Source organism: Tyto alba, unplaced genomic scaffold (assembly GCF_018691265.1).
Source record: "Tyto alba isolate M040663 unplaced genomic scaffold, T.alba_DEE_v4.0 Super-Scaffold_28, whole genome shotgun sequence".
Taxonomy (NCBI): Eukaryota; Metazoa; Chordata; class Aves; order Strigiformes; family Tytonidae; genus Tyto; species Tyto alba.
This window is the reverse complement of record NW_024881302.1, coordinates 1,033,100-1,050,267: the sequence shown is the minus strand read 5'-3', so window position 1 is coordinate 1,050,267 and position 17,168 is coordinate 1,033,100. Positions and strand designations below refer to the sequence as shown.

Here is a 17,168-nt window from a genome sequence, read left to right as displayed (position 1 = left end):
GCTCCCCTGGACACGGAGCCACAGGGAAATGGGAGCAGCGGCGCATGATAGCAAATGGGGAGGGGGTTGAGGTGGTTTGGGAGGTGCTTGGTGTAAGCAAAGATGGGCCTGGGAGGTGTTAATGCTGTTTATGTTGCAGGTGAGGAGGCCTTGGGGGGGGTACTCACAGCCTTGACTTGCCTTTTCCCCAGCTCGCTTTACTGTGTGACTAGACTTGGGAAAAGTCACCTACGTTAGCAGGCTTTAGCGGGAGCCCAGTAAGCTCCCTTGGATTTTCTTCCGCCCCGCTTTGATGCCAGTGCACAGCTGCTTGCTTGCACTGGTGTGCTCAGACCACTTTATTTTTAAGCAGGGCGAGCTTTTTAGTTTTTATTTTTTTTACAACTTTTTATAGAAAATGCTCTAGACACTACAGTGTTCTGAAACCAAAGCAGGTACAAACCCCTTGTTACCTGTGTAACACAATCCCACACCCCAGCACACAGAGGAATCAGACTGTACAAAATTATTGCTGTTCTGGAGTGGGAACCTTGCTGAGGAGCACCGGCTGCTCCCAGACCCAGCGGGTGCTGCCCTTGGAGGCTGGTGCCTGTGAAACCCGTGCCCACGGGCATGCCATAAACCAGAACAGCCCTGGGGCAGCGGGAGAGGCTGTGGAGGGAAGGGATCCCTGGGGAGAAGGGATTTCCCTGGCATAACTACAGGCTGCTGGTAAACAAAAGGGAAAAAACCTTTTTCTCAGCCCAGCTGAGATTAAAACCTTCATTATCGGAATTGTGCTGCCCTCCAGGGCTGGGGGCAGCCCTGATGGAATCAGTGGGTCCAAGCCCCACGGTGGTTGCTAAAAGCTGACCCACTGTGCCTCTCCAGGAGCTCCTCTGCAGGAGCCTCTCCAGTGTCAAGACTGGTGTACTGGTCCTGGTCCCAGCTGTGCTGAACACACTCAAAGAGCCGCTTTCCCAGGCATGGGGCAGGGGAGGACGCGGGGGCTGAAGCTTGCTGCTCCCTGGTCACCACCCCCCGGGGCTCCAGCCTGGCTGCAGCACCCTGCCAGCTCCCCTCAGGAAAATGCAACATGCATTTTCTCCTTTCTTCTTTTGCCATCACCGCAGAGGTTTTGGGGTTTGTTCTCCAACACAAATGCCTTCAGGCGGCTGAGTCTGACCTCGAGCGTTTGCAAAGGTGGGTGCCCAGAGGGTCCCTCTTGGGCTCCTCAGGAGCCCAGTGCCACCCTACGCCCGCCCCACCGTAACCCACCAGCACGTTGGGTGACCAGGGGGTCCGGGGGTCCCACCTCACCCTGGCGAGGGGGTGAAGGACGCTGGAGACGGGGCTGTGGGTAGGAGCGGGGCAGGGAGGAGCGGCCGCAGCAGCCTCGTGGCGTGTGTCCCCCCCTCACTCGCCCTCGCCCCCCGGGCCGTGGCAGTAGTAGGAGCGGAAGAGCCGCTCGCGGGCGCAGACCCTCATGGCCCCGTGTGTGTGCAGGAGCAGCCGGGGGAAGCGGGAGGTGAAGTACTGGACAAAGTCATCGGGGACGGAGCCCAGGGCTGCCCGGACGTCAGCTGGCAGCTCGTGGTAGTGATGCTTCTGCAGGAGAGAGGGTGAGGTGAGCGGGGGGGGCGGTGGGGTGCAGGGGAGCTGGGGGGGGGGGGGGCCGTACCTTGTTCCTCATGGCCCGCAGGAGGTCACGCACCGAGCCCCCCTTGTAGGTGCGGAACTTCCTCAGGTCTGGGGAAGAGCAGGAGAGATGCTGAGCGAGGCGGGGCGCGGCCGGGGCGAGGGGCCCCCCCACTCGCCGCCCGGTGCTGCGCGGAGGGGGGCAGCAGGCTCGGGGTGCAGCGGGGAGCCCGGCCCCTGCGCGCTCACCGGTCTGCAGCGGCAGCGAGATGTGCATCCTCCAGTTGGTCCTCACCACCGCCCGCCCCCCCGCCTCCAGCGCCAAGACGAGGGGCCCCTCGGCCGGCTCCTTCTCGATGCGGTCGCTGACGTCCTGCGTGCCCAGGAGCAGGGACCGGGGCCGTTACGGTGCTGGCCCTCGCTCCGTGCCACCCCCTCCAGCAGTAGGGAACAGAGCCGGCGCCGAGGAGGGGACGACGAGGGTTTGACCCCGACCGCAACCCCCCCCCCCCGTCCTTCCAGAAGTAGCTCAAAACGAGCACACTGACCTCAACACAGCCATTTCCAGCACGCGTTTTTCAAAGCACACCTACGTTCACCACGCACGCGCTCACCTGGAAGAACTGTAGCTGCTTCTCCTGGCTCCAGAAAAAGGGGTGCGCAAGGACCCCCGGGGCCGAGGGTCGGTGCTGGGGCTCGGGGCTGAGCATTGCTGCAATCAGCTCTCGCGCAACAAGCTTGTCTGGCAGGCGAAACAACACAACGGAGAACCGACCCCCCCGAGAAGGGCCGGGAGCTGCGCCCCCTCAGCTCAGGGCTTCCCCGGGGGGACGGGGCGGTGGGGAAGGGTCTCACCGTGAGCTTCTTCTTGCAGGCAGCTCAGCTGGTAAGAGCCCGACAAGATGTTGGCCTGTCGCCGCAAGCTGTCCCCGAAGGGATGCTGCCCTCCTGACACCACGTAGTAGAAGATGCAGCCGGCTGAGAAGATATCCACGGCGCACGTCTGCAAAACACAAAGCGGGGGGAGATGGGACCCTCGCAGCAAAGGGCGAGGAAAGCTTTCGCCTCCCCACTTTTCCACTCTTTTATGTGAACGCTTGGTCATTTGCTGCAGAGCTGCTGGAGAATGCATCGCAGCAGGGCTCCTGCCTGCCCCGCTCTCCGGGGTCGGAGAAGCCCCCATCGCATCGGGTCCGTAGCGGGGAGGGGGGCTTCCGAGGCACAGGCAGAAGTCAGGACGTCACAGCCAGACGGACGTGCTGGGGCTGCTGGTGCCTCACCCAGCTCTGCAAACGGACCCCGGCACAGGGTTACGCGGAGCGCGCTGCCAGCACCAGCACGGGGCCGCCAGGGACCAGTACAGCAACTGGCTTCCAGCAGGAACAGGATTCCCTGGGCTAAACAGACGGGCAGAAGCGTAAGGTTCGCGGTGAACCACGGCCCCCTCTGACCTCCCCACCCCGAATTTCCACGGACTGGAGCCAGATGAGAGGCCCTGTGCTGAGCACAGCCGGGCACTGTCCCCGCGAGGGCCGGAGAGCAGGGGGAGTCCTGGCGAGGAGCCCCGGTGCTCTGCAGCTGGGCTGGCCTGGGCTCTCGGAGCTTTTGTCTTAATTGTGCGTTTCGGTCGCACGCCCCGAGGCCGCTGCCAGCGCGGGGGGACTCTGCCGGGGCGGGCTGGAGGAGGACCCTAAGCGGGGGGAGGCATCCGCAGCTCACTGACAGGGTTCTCCTTCGGGGCCTCCTGCAGCACCTCGGGCGCGATCCAGCCCTCGGTGCCAGGGATGCCGGAGCGGAGGCTGAAGCTCTGCCGTCCCCCCTGGAGCTTCTTGCAGAGGCCGAAGTCGGAGATGACGGCTCGGATCTGCCCGTGGCGATTCGGGACAGAGATGAGGATGTTACAGGGCTTCAGGTCACGATGGACTGGAAGAGAGAGCGCGCAGCGTCACCGGCCACCGCGGTGGCAGGGCTGGAGCAGGACAGGGCTCTGCCCCGCTCGCTGCTGACCCCAGAGCTGCTGCCGGGAGCCCGGCGGGACACGCTGCCCTCCCGCCCGCGCCCTGCCCGCTTACCGATGCTGAGGGAGTGGAGGTGGGCCAGCCCGGACATGGTCTGACGCAGCAGAGATACTGGGTCCAGGCTGCGGCGATCGAAACTGGGCTTTTCCACGTACTGGAACCACACAGGGGTAGAGAGATGAACTGAGGCCTGATTTACTGGGGCAAAGAAGGCAAGGCTTGCCAGGAAAGGCTTAGAATCATGGAATACCAGGTTGGAAGGGACCTCAAGGATCATCTGGTCCAACCTTTCTTGGCAAAATTCTCACTTCTCACTAGGCTGACAGGGGTGGAAGGAGACAAGCCCATGCGGAGGCCGTTTGTGCCCAAGGCTTGCCGTTTCCAGGACCACCAGTCGGCATCTATTCCCTCTGCAGCAGACTGCCCTCACTTGTGTGCTCGGACCTCCACAGCTTCAGCAACACTCCTGCTTCAGGAGCGGTAAAAGGATGCTTCTCCTCCCCCACGCCGAGTCTCTCCCCAGCACGGGAACAACCGCCCCGACCGACGCCAAGGGTGGGAGCTGCCCCGTCCCTCCCGAGGGGACAAACGGGCAGGGAACAAGGGCAGGGGCTGGCCTGGCGCAGGGTCAGTGCTGCTGCTGGCTGCTCTGCCTCTCCGAAGCACCTCGCAGCCTGGCCATGCCCGATCCCACCCCGTCCCCTCGGACTGCTGGGAGGCAGGTTCGGAGCAGGGCTGTACACCCGTGGCCGGGCAGGAACCCCAGAGAGGGCTCCGAACTGGGGAGCCGCCGGCTGCCAACCCTGCCCTCGGGCATGCACAGCCCCCTGCTCCCGCGGGAGCACTGCGCGGCCTCGCTCACGGCACTGGCGAAACCAGATGCGTGTCCCGGGGGACCAACCCGCAAACACGGGGCGGGGGGGACAGCCAGGATTGATCGGCAGCCCCCCAGCAGCACCCCCGCGCCCCCAGGACCGGGCGGGGGGGGGGGGGGGGGGCTGCGGGCTCACCTCCTGCAGCGTGGCGGAGCAGAGCTCGATGGCGATGTAGTGGAACTGCTTGTCCTTCTCGGTGCAGAAGTAGCGGACGACGTGGGGGTGCTCGTCCGACTCCCGGAGCAGCTGGACCTCGCGGTCCACGAGACGGAAGCACTCGGGCAGGAGGCGCTTCACGGCCACGTCCCGGCCCTCAAACTGGCCCCTGCGTGGAGAGTCGGCGGCCGCGTCCATGCACGGCCCCCCCCAGCCAGAGCAGAGCCCAGCCAGGCTCCGGCTGATGCTGGAAACTCGCCCCTCGGGGTCCTGAGCACGGGTCACCTTGGAGTGATGCCCAAAGACTTGTCACAGCCGTGGACAGGCAGAAATCTCTGCAGCGAGCTGGGAACTGGGGGGGGGGGGGGGGGGGGGGGATCAGGTTCCCCTTTTTGTAGGAAAATAACATCCCTCGCTTTTTGCCGTGTTTAGCGCTGGGGAAAGGTGCTGAGCCAGAGGCAGGGGGGACCTTAGCGGGGGTTAGACCCACCGCTGCTGTGGGCTGCCTGGAGCAGGCAGGAGGGGATGGGGAGCACGGGGCAGTGCTGCGAGGGGGGGACCTGCCCGGCACACCGGTACCCGCTTACCGAAGGCCACAAGCCCAGCTCCCCACGGGGGTTCGGTGAGGACCACGAGAAGGGGAAGGTGGCCACCCGTTCTCAAAAGCCCCTGAAACCAGCGGCCACCTCCCAGGAAGGAGCTGCCTTGGTGCTGTCCCTGAGGCTCCCAGAGAGAATGAGAGTGGAATGAGGGCGAGCACCCCGGGGTGCCACCCACCTGAAGACAAAGGTTCCTCCAGCTCCGTGGCCCAGCACATCTTTGGGGTTAAAAGAAACTTTCCCAACTACAATCACGTCTGGTTCTGGATCTGCAGAGGAAGAGGAAGACAGCCATCCTTCAGCCTGTAAGCGTTACTCCTATACGAAGGACACCCAGTTCTTTAACCATTGCCTGGGCCCTACTGCTCTTGCAGTTGCTTTTGTAGCCCACGATCATCCAGCAGCAGGTCCTGCATCTCCCCCCGTATCTCAGCTGGGCTGCAGCCCCTCTCATCTCCGGGGCGACTCTGCTCCTGCTTTGGGCTGCACCTCCAGACAGAGCCCCTCGCACCTCGCCTGTCCCCCCCCGCACACACCTGCAGCAGCCGCCGGGACAGCCGGATCCGGGCTGACCACCCCGTTAGCCGGGTCCTTCAGGGGGGCCGAGGGGCTGGAGCTCTGCGAGACCTGCGACGAGCTTCCCTGGCTCAGCCCCGGCTCCCCGGGCTCTGCAGGGACCCGGCCCGGGAGCAGCATCTCCTGCTGCTGCTGCAGGAGCTGAATCTGCTTCTCCAGCTGCTGCTGCTGTACCTTGTGCTGCTTCTGCAGTTTCTGGAACACAAACCACGGGAGCGCTCAGCTCCTGCGCCCAGAGCAGAGCTGGGGCATCGGCAGGGCTTGGCACAAGCCCTGCCGGCAGCACACCCTGCACCGCCTCGGCTCGTTACCACGAGCGTATACAAGGCAGCGTGGGCACCGTGCAGCTCATCGCAGCCACGGCACCGCTGCTTGCGCCACAGGATGAGAAAAGACCTCGTGAGACCTTGAGAAAAGCCTCTGGGGAGACCCCCCCTGCAGTGCTGGGGCCAGCTCGGGGGCCCCCAACAGCAGAAGGACCCGGAGCTGCTCGAGCAGGGCCAGAGGAGGCCACGGAGATGCTGGGGGGGCTGGAGCAGCTCCCCTGGGGGGCCGGGCTGAGAGAGTTGGGGGGGGTCAGCCTGGAGAAGAGAAGGCTCCGGGGGGACCTTCGAGCGGCCTCCCAGGGCTTAAAGGGGGGGCAGGGAAGGGGGGGGAGGGACTCTGGATCAGGGGGTGGGGATGGGAAGAGGGGGGACGGTTTTACACTGAAAGAGGGTGGATTTAGGTGAGATTCAAGGCAGAAATCCTTCCCTGTGCAGGGGGTGAGGCGCTGGCCCAGGGTGCCCAGAGCAGCTGTGGCTGCCCCCTCCCTGGAAGGGTTCAAGGCCAGGTTGGACGGGGCTGGGAGCCCCCTGGGCTGGGGGAAGGGGGCCCTGCCCAGGGCAGGGGGGGGCACTGGGGGGGCTTTGAGGTCCCTTCCATCCCAAACTATTCCATTCTGTTCTGTTCTGTTCTATTCTATTCTATTCTAAACGAGGGCAGCCCCGGCTCCTCAGGAGCGGTGTTTCTGCGGCAGGCGGTGGGCCCTTCCACCGGCCACCACTCACCGTGAGCAGCAGGAACAGGACTCCGCCGCCCAGCAGAGCCGTGCCGACGCCAGCCACCAGCAGGTCCCAGCTGCTGGCCTCGGGGTACACCTCCGCCTGCTCCCCCGGCGCGGGGTCCGGCTGAAACTGCCCCTCGCTGCGGACAGCCGGCTCCCCGGGGCTGCGCGGGGCCAGAAACTGCAACACACGCCGAGGGCACTCGGGTTTGGGACCCCCTCGCCACTACAGCCCCGCAAACAGCACCCCCCTCCCTGTGCCACCCCACGCCGGGGACCCGCCGTCCCCCCGGCCCCTTCAGCGAGGCGGCACTGCCCGAGGATCCCCCGGTGCTGAGGTGGGACCCAGCAGAGCTCCGCCACTCACATCATCGAACACGGTCCTGGCGGGAGGAGCCCTGGGGATGATGGTTTCCGTTGTCTTCCTCAGGTTCTCCGGGAAGGCTCGCAGCATCGTCGTGTGGACCACGGGAGGCAGCTCGTGGTGCCCTGCGGCGGGAGGAGAGCGGAGACAACCGTCAGCCCATCTCCGGTCACGGCACCCATCCTGCATCCCCGCAGCGGGCTCGCCGGGCAGGGCTGGCTCTCCTGGGGAAGGGGCGTCACTTCTGATGGGACACAACGAGCACCATCCTGCCCCAGGGGGGGGGGGGGGTGCAGCGGCCAGCGGAGAATGGCAGAGGGCAAGGTCCCCCGCTCTCAGCACGCAGCTGGCCCTGACCCTGCTCCCCTGTGCTTCCCCTGCCACGACCCCGAGACACCACCCCGATGTCCAAACATGCCAACGCAGCCACAGCACCTGACCGCAATCACAGAGCGAGCTAATTAACGCAGCGTCTGTGTGCAGGGCTCCAGCACGGGTAATTGAGGGCCCTGCTTCAAAGGGTCCCCCCCACCCCCTGGGTGAGGGCGGCCGGCGGCTCTTCCTGGGGAGGGGACAAGGTTGGGCTGAGACGAGCCCCAAGCCAGAGTCACCGCAGTCCCTGAGGGTGAGTCACAGCATCGCTCCCATTTTCCCCGCCGAGCAAAGCGGGTCGGGCTGCCACCCCAAAACACACCGGGCGCTTGGGCTGCCCTCCCCGGGGCACCCTCCGGGAGCGAGGACGCCGGGGAAGCCCGTGCCCGCTGCGGGTCCGCACCTATTAGGAGCCACTGGTTGTGGAGCGAGGCGATGCTGCCCTGAGGGTACTTGACGTCGGTGCTGGGCGTGATCTCGCACTCCCCCGACTCTCTCATGGTCACGTCGTCCGTGGTGGGGCCGTCGATCCTGGCCAGCGTGATGCCCTGCGGCTGGGGGGGGGCCGGCAGCGCGTGGAGCGGCGCGCGGCTGGGGCCAGCGCCCGCCGCGGCTCACCCCGAACGGGGACAGTGGGGACACTCACCACCAGAGCCACGCTGCCGTGGACCAGGGAGGTCGAGGCGTAGAAGCTGGCTGCATGCTTCCCCACGTAGAGAGCTGGCCTGCAAGGCAGGGGACAGGCATCAGCCTTCCGTCCATCACACGGATCAGGGCGGCCGAGCACCGGCGACGCAAATGCCACCGGCTGCCGCGGCACCAGAGCCACCCACAGCAGCTGGGTCTTGGTGGCGGCGAAGCCCTTCGTGGACTGGTAGCTCCACTTGAGGAGGTGGATGTCCTGCGACTGGAAGGTGAGGTAGCGCAGGGTCTCCATGGCCAGGTTGAGGTGGGGGACGCGGCGGAGGCTGTCCTGGTGCCACACGTAGATGCCGACCACGGGCGAGCCGTAATTCTGCGCCCACAGGACCTCCCCACTCTCCTTGTCCAGCGTCACCACCAGCCCGTCCCCGCTCGAGGCGAAGTGTGCCATCTCTAGGCAGAGCCAGAGGGAGGGGGAGATGCAGCTGTGCCGGCCGTGGGGCTTTGTCCCCCTGTGCTCCCCCCAGTCCCGCCACCGGCCGTGGGCTGTTGCCTGCTGCTCTGCTCCCACGAGAGCTGTGGCCGGTGCAGCAGCCGCTCTCCCCAGCAAGCAGCACAGCTGAGGCAGCGTCACCCCAGGGTCCCGCTGCGAGCAGGGTGTGGGGGGAGCTGGCTCCCGTGGCTCCCGTGGCTCCCGTGGCTCCCGTGGCTCCCGTGGCCACTCACTGTAGTGGCAGGACTCCTCGCAGAGCGGCGCCGAGTAGTCGGAGAAGGTGGCATTCCAGCGCAGCTCCCGTGACTTGGTGTCGTACATGGTGATGACGTACTCTGGGGAGGAGAGCGGGGCACCAGGTCACTGCCCAGCACCCCCTCCCTGGGACCAGACAGACGGACGGGGAGCCGGGCTGCCTTACGGGTACGGCCGATGTAGAGCAGGGGGCTTGACGGGCACACACCGTCCCAGGCCTCTGTTGAGAGAGTGGTCTGCTTCTCTCCTGACTTGGGGTCCACGATGAACCACGTGTCCTGCTTCTTCCCTGAGAACGAAAATACGTTTTCTGTGTCTCCGCAGTCCTGCTGCCTGGCCCCGAGAGCCGCTCGCCAGGCTTCCTCCTGTCCCCCCTCCACGGACACGTTCCCGGGAGGTCCCCGTGGGGGTCCCCCCCTCCTCCGCACACCCCGGGCCCGGCGCTGCGTACCGGTGTAGAGCACGCCGTCCGAACTGCGGCACGGCGAGGACTGGACCAGCTCCGGGATGGTGAACGGGAGCTTCTGCAACACAGACGGCAGCGTGGATGCGGGGCCATGGAAATGCCCCCCCCCAGCAGCAGCCTGCCCGCCCGCGGGAGCAGCCTGCTCCTCCTCGCCTGCCCTCACTGCTCATCCCCACAGCAGGACGGTGGTGGGGAAGGAAAAGGTCCCGGCTGTATTTGCCCCACACCCACCAGGATGACATTTTCCGGGTGCCAAGCACAAGCAGGAGCACCCGAAGGCCCCGGACTCGCCCCGTCCCGCAGGTCAGCCCGGGCCCCCAGGCCAGTGAACCCCCGGGGTGTGGGCAGGATGCTCACAGCCCCCACAGCCCCACTGACCATCAAGCCTTCTTTGTTTTTTCCTCCCAGGATATACAGGCTGCCATCATTGGGGTCTGGAAGGAATGCTGGTCTGGAAAGGAGGAGAGAGGAGGATGAAATGTGAGCTGCCCCCCACCCCAGACACACGCCAAGGGCTCACATTAAGCTGCACTGAAGAAACCTCCTCAGCAGTTTGCTCCGGGGTGATTCACTACGGGGCTTGACCTTTCCTGGCAACTTCCAGCCCTGGGTTTGGTGGGAGATGAACTCCCGCTCTGCCCAGCACCGTAACGCCACCCGGCCGCCTGCCAGCCCCAGGGGAGCTCTCGGCCGCCCTGCCTTCCCCCTGCACTTCCAGGTGTATTTTCCTCAATTTCCCTCCCATGCTTTTGCGCGTGGTGGTGCCGAGAGCTTCTCGTCTGCCAGCAGACAGGCTCCAGTTCAGCAGCAGGGAGCAGCCGTTCCCCACTGCCACGCACGAAGCGCTAGCACAAAGGGAAGGTTTAAGGCAATGCTACGGCGTGGGCCGGGAGGTTCCTTCCCCCGAGGTTCCCCTTCCTTGCTGTGAATCTGCTGGTTCACCAGGGCGGTCGTGCCCCTCGGAAAGGCTCCTGCCCCGCAGAGGGCCCTCTGCCCCGGCGGGGGACACTCACTCTGCCACATAAACCGGCACCTGCAGAATGGGATCTGAAAAAGAGAGCGAAACGCCGACGTCAGCAGCCTCTCCCTGCGAGCGGGGACAACGTGGCAGTGTTTACCAAGCGATGCCGTGCCCAAGCCGCAGCCTATTTGCATTTCAGACCCAGAATAGGCACCGCTGGCAGCGGGGGTCCGGCCCCCCCCCACGCACGGCCGTGCCTGGGGCTGGAGCTGCAGCTGGCAGCGTCCCTCGGGGCTGGGGGAATTGCCAGCCCAGAGCCAGGCTGGGGGGGTGCACCCCCAGAACCCGGCTAGCGACAAGCTCAGGGAGCCAGGCTGCGAGCGAGCCCCCCCCCCCTTCCCCGGGTTGCTACTCACCATCCTTCAGGGTCCACTTGATGTCTCCTGTGCTCTTACTCACTGCGTGAAGGTTTCCATCCAGAGTGGATACGAAGAGCAGCGTTTCTGGGACAGACACAGCACCGCCTTTGAGGCACTACGGACACAAACACCGTCCTTAGAGAGCAGGGACAGACTTGGGGGACAAGCCCCCGCGGGCCGGGGGGGTCTGTCTGCCACAGCCCAGCAGCCCCCCCACACCCAGCACCCCGCAGCAGCAGACCCCAAGGTCCCTTCTCGTCCCCTCTGAGGCAAGACCAGGAGGGAAAATCATTTATTTCCTCAAGCCGGTGTATTAAATCTGCTCATTCCTCCAGCTCCACCCGCACAGGACACCTGTGGAACCGCACCTGCTAATGGCTGTTTGGAGGCGCTTTTCTATGTGTTTTATAAATCGGCAGCATTAAGCCCTGGCACTGAGGTTGCTGGGCTTGCAGTGAGCCCAGTGCTGTCCCCCCCCCGGCCCTGGATCCCGCGGCAGCAGGAGCTGCAGCCCGGCTGCTCCCAGCCGCAGCTCCCCGCTGCCTTTCCAGAGGTGACACAAACAGCCCGACGACCGACCGGCTCCTTCCAGAAACAAACGAGTTGGGTGACTTTTCATGCCAGAAATGCAATTAATGCTCTCCCAAGCCTTTAAAGCTCCAGATGTCAGCTCCCCTGCCGTTGTAGTTGCCAATCCACGCTGGGAAGAGGAGCTGCTGCTTCCGTGTAGGGCGTCCGTAGAGCAAGCGCCAGCTCAGGCGCCGCGGGCTGGCGCACACGCCGGCCTCTCCCCGTCAGCAAACAGGGATCGGCGAAGGGCGCGGGGACCGGGCGGCTTCGGGCAGCGGCCGGGGAGCGGAGCAGCGACGGGCTCGCCACCGGCCGCCGTGCAGAAGCCGATCGAGCGAGCTGCTGCCCCGGGTCGCTCGTGCGGGGTGGCCCAAGGACACCCCGGGCCCGGCACCCCCTCGCCCGCTCCGTACCCGCTGCTGGGGGGGCTGAGATCCCGGCCTGAGTAAAGGGCGGGGACACCGGCCGACAGCCTGTGCCAACGCGGTGCCGTACGGGCGAGCACGTGCCCGGCCGCGGAGCAGAACCTGCTGCCGGTAACGGAGCCGCCACGGCCCCGCAGACGCCTTCACCCCCCACCCCCGGGACCGCTCCAGCTGCACCCGCGCAGACAGCGGCCCCGACGGCTGCCAGGCCGCCTGTTCTCCGGCTGTTCCTCCGGCCGGGAGCACACACACCGGCTCCCTCCCAACACTCCTCACATCAGCCCCTCTGCTTCGAGCCCAATTCTTTCATTTGCCCTCCTCCTTGCTTAAACCTTAAGTGAGGTCAGAGCAAGCTTCCCAGCTCTTGCTTTGTCCAGAGGACACGGTGGGGCTGGCAGAGGAGGATGACTGCTCCTCGCTGCTGCTTCTCCAGCCCCGTGAGGCCACCGTGCGAGGGACGGCCAGGCCAGCAGACACGGAGCTCTTGTGGTGTGGCCACCTGCACAAGGGAAACAACTGAACCCGCCGAGCCCTCCCAGCTGCCCGAGCTGCAGCAGGCTCTGAGCTCGCCAGCTCTGCTTTTCCCTCCCCTGACGCTTTGCAGTTTCTTCCATCTCTTCTGCAATTGCTGTTTTTTTTCGGTGACAGGGCACTCGACCGAAGGCCAGGCTGCCCAGCTCGCTCTCCACGCGCCACCACGGGCAGAACTGGGAAGCCCAGGAGGGCGGCTGCTGTTCCCACGGGATGTGCTGCGGGATGTCTGCGCTTCCCCGAGGCTCCCACCCCGCCAGCCTGGTGCCCGCAGCGGTGCCGCCGGGGCCGGAGCTCAGCTGTGGGCTGGGGGCACGCGCAGTCCCCCCGTGACAGAGAGGGGTGGCCGGGCACAGACAGAAACACGGCACCAGCCTCCGCTGGTACCCATGTCTGCCACCACCACAACGTACATCCCCGCCAACGCCACCAACACACGCCCACGGGACCCCCCGCACCCCGACCCACCCACACCCATGGCCCCCCGCACACGCAGGGGCTGTGCCTGCCTGCACACCCACTCGCCCCCCACGTGCCCGTGGGCTAGGGCGCTCGGACACGGGTGGAGTGGGTCACAGTGCCCACCCCCAACGCTGTCACACCCGGGGGGGACACGGACCCCCGCGCAGGACACACGCCCACGCACCCTCCCAGTCACGCACCGGTACCCGCGCTGGCACCACGCTCCCACCCGCGGGCTGTGGAGCGGCCGTACCTGTGCCGGGGGCGGCGGAGCAGCAGCAGCAGCAGCGGCAGGAGCGGGAGCAGCCGCGGTTCCCGGAGCGGATCCCGGAGCGAATCCCGGCGCGGTTCCCGGAGCGGATCCCGGAGCGGTTCCCGAAGCGGTTCCCGGAGCAGCCCCCCCCGGCGCGGTTCCCGGAGCGGATCCCGGCGCGGTTCCCGGAGCAGATCCCGGCGCGGTTCCCGGAGCGGATCCCGGAGCAGCCCCCCCCGGCGCGGTTCCCGGAGCGGATCCCGGCGCCCCCCGAGCAGCCCCCGGCGCAGCGGCGCGGCGGGGCCGCCCATGTCCCGGACATGCCGGGGCCGGGCCGGGCCGCGCTTATCGCCGCGCCGTGAGTCAGCGGGGCCGGGGCGGATCCGGGATGCGGCTTCCTGCCCCCCCGCCGGCCCGGCCCCCCCCGGCCCCGCTCAGCCCCGGGGGCAGCGGGAGGCGGCAGCCGGGCCCCCCCCGGCGCTTTCCCGACCCCTTTGCGTGAGCACAAGGACCTGCAGCCCCGTGTTCCGCGTGTCCCTCCCCACTCCGCGGGCACCCCAGGGGTGTTCCTGGTCCCCCCCAGACCCCTGCCAGTAACCGTCAGCTTCGTTTAAAGAGCGAGCAGGAGCCTGCCCTGATTGCAGAGCTCCTCCCCAAAATCCCGAAGGGGTTGTCAGTGGGAGTCGCCCCCCCCCCCAGACTGACTGGGGCACCCTGAGACATCGCACAGTGCAAGAACTCACCCAGGGGTACACGCCGGGGACTCTAGCAGAGATTTTGCACTTTATTTCAGTGATGACACTACTGAGCTATCTCAGAAGTTCGGACGGGGCAGCAAAGTGCCCCCCCCCCCCCCCCCCCGTACCTGGGAGCTGGGCATGCTCAGCCTTTGGGCAGCTACAGCTTAAACCAAGCCTAAACCCTGGGCTTGGAGAGGGAGCTGCAGAACGGGCACAGCCTTGGGGTACGGAGCGGAGTCGGGCAGCCGGCCACCCCCATCCCCACCCCGGGAAGGGCTCCGAGGGCCTCAGACGTGAGGACGAGCAGGGGTTCCCAGGAATTTCTGCCCGCATCCATCTGTCTGCAAAGAAGCTAACTACAACCCATTTGCTAACAGCTGCTCATGCAGTAGGAAGTAGCTGTTGAAACACTCGAACACAGAAATACTTAATTATCAAACTTTAATTCATAGGACTAATCTTACAGAATAAAACAATAGGATAACCAGTCAAGGTTACACTTAAAAAATCCAGCAGTGCAAATCTAAGACTAAATATTTGTCATCTCCCCCTCCCCTGAAATAGGCAATAGATTATTTAAAAATACCATTAATACATGGTACTTACATATTCCATTTAAAATAAATCTGCAGCGGACACAAATATCTAAGACTTTTTTTTTAATATAAAACTAAAGAACAAATTGCTTAGAATATGGATAAGACATAGTGAACTTCCATGAGCCACAGAAAACGGATCCTTGGCTAGAAGGTGAAGTGGCCATATGCTTCGTACAAGACTTGCTACGGCTCTCCCGGCCCCCCTTCTCCCTCCCCCCGGTGACGAGGACATTAATTAACAAAGCCAGATGCCAACAACCTAACCCCAAGAGCTGGCAAAAGGCTGGGGTACGAAACTCGAAATGGAAACAGTTCACCGGAGAAATCAAGTCACAGGGGAAGAAAAAGTAAACAAAAGGAGGGAAGTTTGGAAGCCACGCTTGCCCGGCCGGGTTGGCCCGGCGAGCAGGCGGCGCGGGGGAACGCTGCCGGCGGGGAGAGCAGGGCCCCGAGCCGCCGCCACTGCGCGGCACCACCCCGGCAGCCACGCTGCGAGCGAGGGGCTTCTCTCTGGCCCCTCCAGCATGAAGCAGCAGCGGACACCGGCCGCGCCGAGCGGGAAGGTTAGCTGGTCATGTGCGTATTGTGCGTTAGCGGTTGCTTATCTAGGTCTTTGAATTCAGATCACTTTTTCTCCTCCATCATCATAGCGTCCTCATTTTAGTTACACGCTTCTCAAACAGCGGAGATGAATGATTTACTTTAATCTTAAACTCGACATGAAAATCTCGCGAGCGATACAAGATCTCCGTGCAGGACAGTCTCCGTTCAAACCCAAGCAAGGCTGAGCGATGTACTTTTGCATTCCCAGTGCAGCACTAATCCTACAGCTGTGTAGGCGTGGGACGCACAGACAGAGCGGGAGGGAATACTAAACTCGGGAGGAGGAGAGCAGAAGGGACGCACAGGACGGCGCCCGGGGGAGCTGCCCCCTCAGTGCCACCGAAGGGCCCGGGGTGCAGCAGGACCCCCCCGGCCGCGCCCCGTGGAAACCTGCGCTGGCATTACGGGTGCTCCAACCCCAGGCAGCGAGGCCGGCCAGGCGCCCCGTACAACTCCACAAGGGCTTGCACCCCAAAACGCTCGCAGGGAATTGCACGTATGTGCAACGGGGATCTGACCTCCCGCCAACAGACACTGTGAAACTGCAATTTAACTGAAATGAACCTCTGCGCGAGAATCGCCAGGTGTTACCACAAACGTCCTACGGGAGGTCACGCGTTGGATCTCAAAGCAACCTACCAGCCAGCTCGAGCCACTGATTGCATTTGCACTTTACTCACAACGCTTGTGTCTCGCCGAGCGCCAAGTGCTGCGTTCCTGCACAGGACCGTTTGTTACGCTGCATCGGCCCTGGAGATGATCACAGCTACCAGCGAGTAAAATCCAAAGCCAAGAGAGAGGTGAGCAAACGGCTCCCCAGTGAGGCAAGCCGTGACAGTCCCGAACTAGAGAGATGGTGTTTGCTTAGCTGTTAATGATCATTAGTTAATGTCAGTAATTGCCTTGGAAAAAATCAGCATATAGCAGAAGACAAAGCTCCACATCATTCCAAAAGAGGAAGGACCTTAAAAGCAGTGCTGCTAAGTTCAATTGGAATATTAATTTCAAAGAACTCCCAGGAAACCTACTACATGAAGCCAACAAACACCAATTAAAGCATTTTATACAAATATCACTTTCCTGTATTTTAATTCAAACTTTGCGCGTAGAACAAAAAAGTAAGACAATTTCCATTTTCACTTAATCCAACTTGAAAAGAAGCACCTAAAGAGGATCACATTTTCTCAGTTGAGAGTATTTTCTTCTCTGTGTTTAAAACTGCTTTGTAACCAACGGTTTTTATGTTCAGTCTGACTGATTGCACCAGGCACAGGCTGCAGAGTCCTCGTGCCCTTGGGAAAGGAGCAGAGAGGACCGTTAACCGCGGCCCCGTTCCCCGTGGCCAGGACCGGCCCCCCGGCACGCCGGCGGCACCGCGTGCTCACCCGCTCGCCCACCCAGCGCAGGCGCCGCGGGAAGGCTGGGGAGGAGCTGGCACGGAGGCACCTGCCCTCCCGGGGAGCAAACGGAGGAGCAGGAAAGGCAAATGGGATTGATCAGAGGCAGAGACAGGTCCAAGCAAGCCACGCAGCGAGTCGAGGAGCTGACAGTGACAGAGCCAAGAGGGCAGCGAGTGCAAAGGTGACTCCAAGCGACAGAAAGAGCTGCCGCCACCGATGTCCTTTATACCCTAGTGCGTGCTTTCCACCAGGTACTGAATTTCAAGTCGAAGCCCTAACACCAGGACGGCAGTTAGAAGTGTGACAGCCGCACTGCGTTCGCAACGTTACCTCCAGTTAACCGACGCCACCCCCACGACCTGCGCGCTCGCCCCAAGGGGCTGCTCAGGGAGAGCCCCTGGCCCCGGGCAGTCGTGCCCGGACACGCTGCTGGTGGCTTGTAACAGAAAGGAAATCTCTCGAGCGACAGGAGTAACGAGCACACCACTAGCTTATAGGTAGGCTTTGAAACACCTTTAAAATTCATTTTGCATAAATGTTCTAACTGAAAATACAAAACGAGAGCGGCTTATGTGGCTATCAAGAGTCTACGGGTAAATACGTAATCTTAACACATACCATAAAGTGAGCGCTTTTCCCAGTCTCTCAAATAAAATAAAATGAAAATAAATACTCATGTGGGAACTTGCACCTGCTGAGTTTCAACTGGGCTGTTTCAAGGAGAGCG

At 63.5% G+C, this 17,168-nt stretch overlaps 1 protein-coding gene across 2 annotated transcripts; it reads right to left on the bottom strand.

Moving 5' to 3' along the window:
• Nucleotides 1-355: 355 nt before the first annotated feature.
• Nucleotides 356-11,408, bottom strand: LOC116959438 (serine/threonine-protein kinase/endoribonuclease IRE1-like). 2 transcript variants are annotated; one of them, XM_042798733.1, is made up of 21 exons: nt 11,227-11,408; nt 10,492-10,973; nt 9,857-9,929; nt 9,464-9,536; nt 9,179-9,301; nt 8,991-9,092; nt 8,456-8,717; nt 8,269-8,347; nt 8,026-8,176; nt 7,254-7,375; nt 6,891-7,067; nt 5,802-6,036; nt 5,444-5,534; nt 4,646-4,835; nt 3,690-3,789; nt 3,341-3,540; nt 2,473-2,620; nt 2,232-2,359; nt 1,867-1,990; nt 1,661-1,728; nt 356-1,587 (listed from the first exon to the last, which is right to left on the bottom strand). In XM_042798733.1, the coding sequence occupies exons 3-21, from the start codon at nt 9,857-9,859 to the stop codon at nt 1,396-1,398; spliced, it is 2,568 nt and encodes an 855-aa protein (XP_042654667.1). In that variant the 5' UTR covers nt 9,860-9,929; nt 10,492-10,973; nt 11,227-11,408; the 3' UTR covers nt 356-1,395. The 2 variants fall into 2 exon arrangements, with proteins under 2 accessions (XP_042654667.1, XP_042654668.1); XM_042798734.1 differs by having other exon boundaries at nt 9,857-10,973.
• Between the last annotated feature and the right edge of the window lie 5,760 nt (nt 11,409-17,168).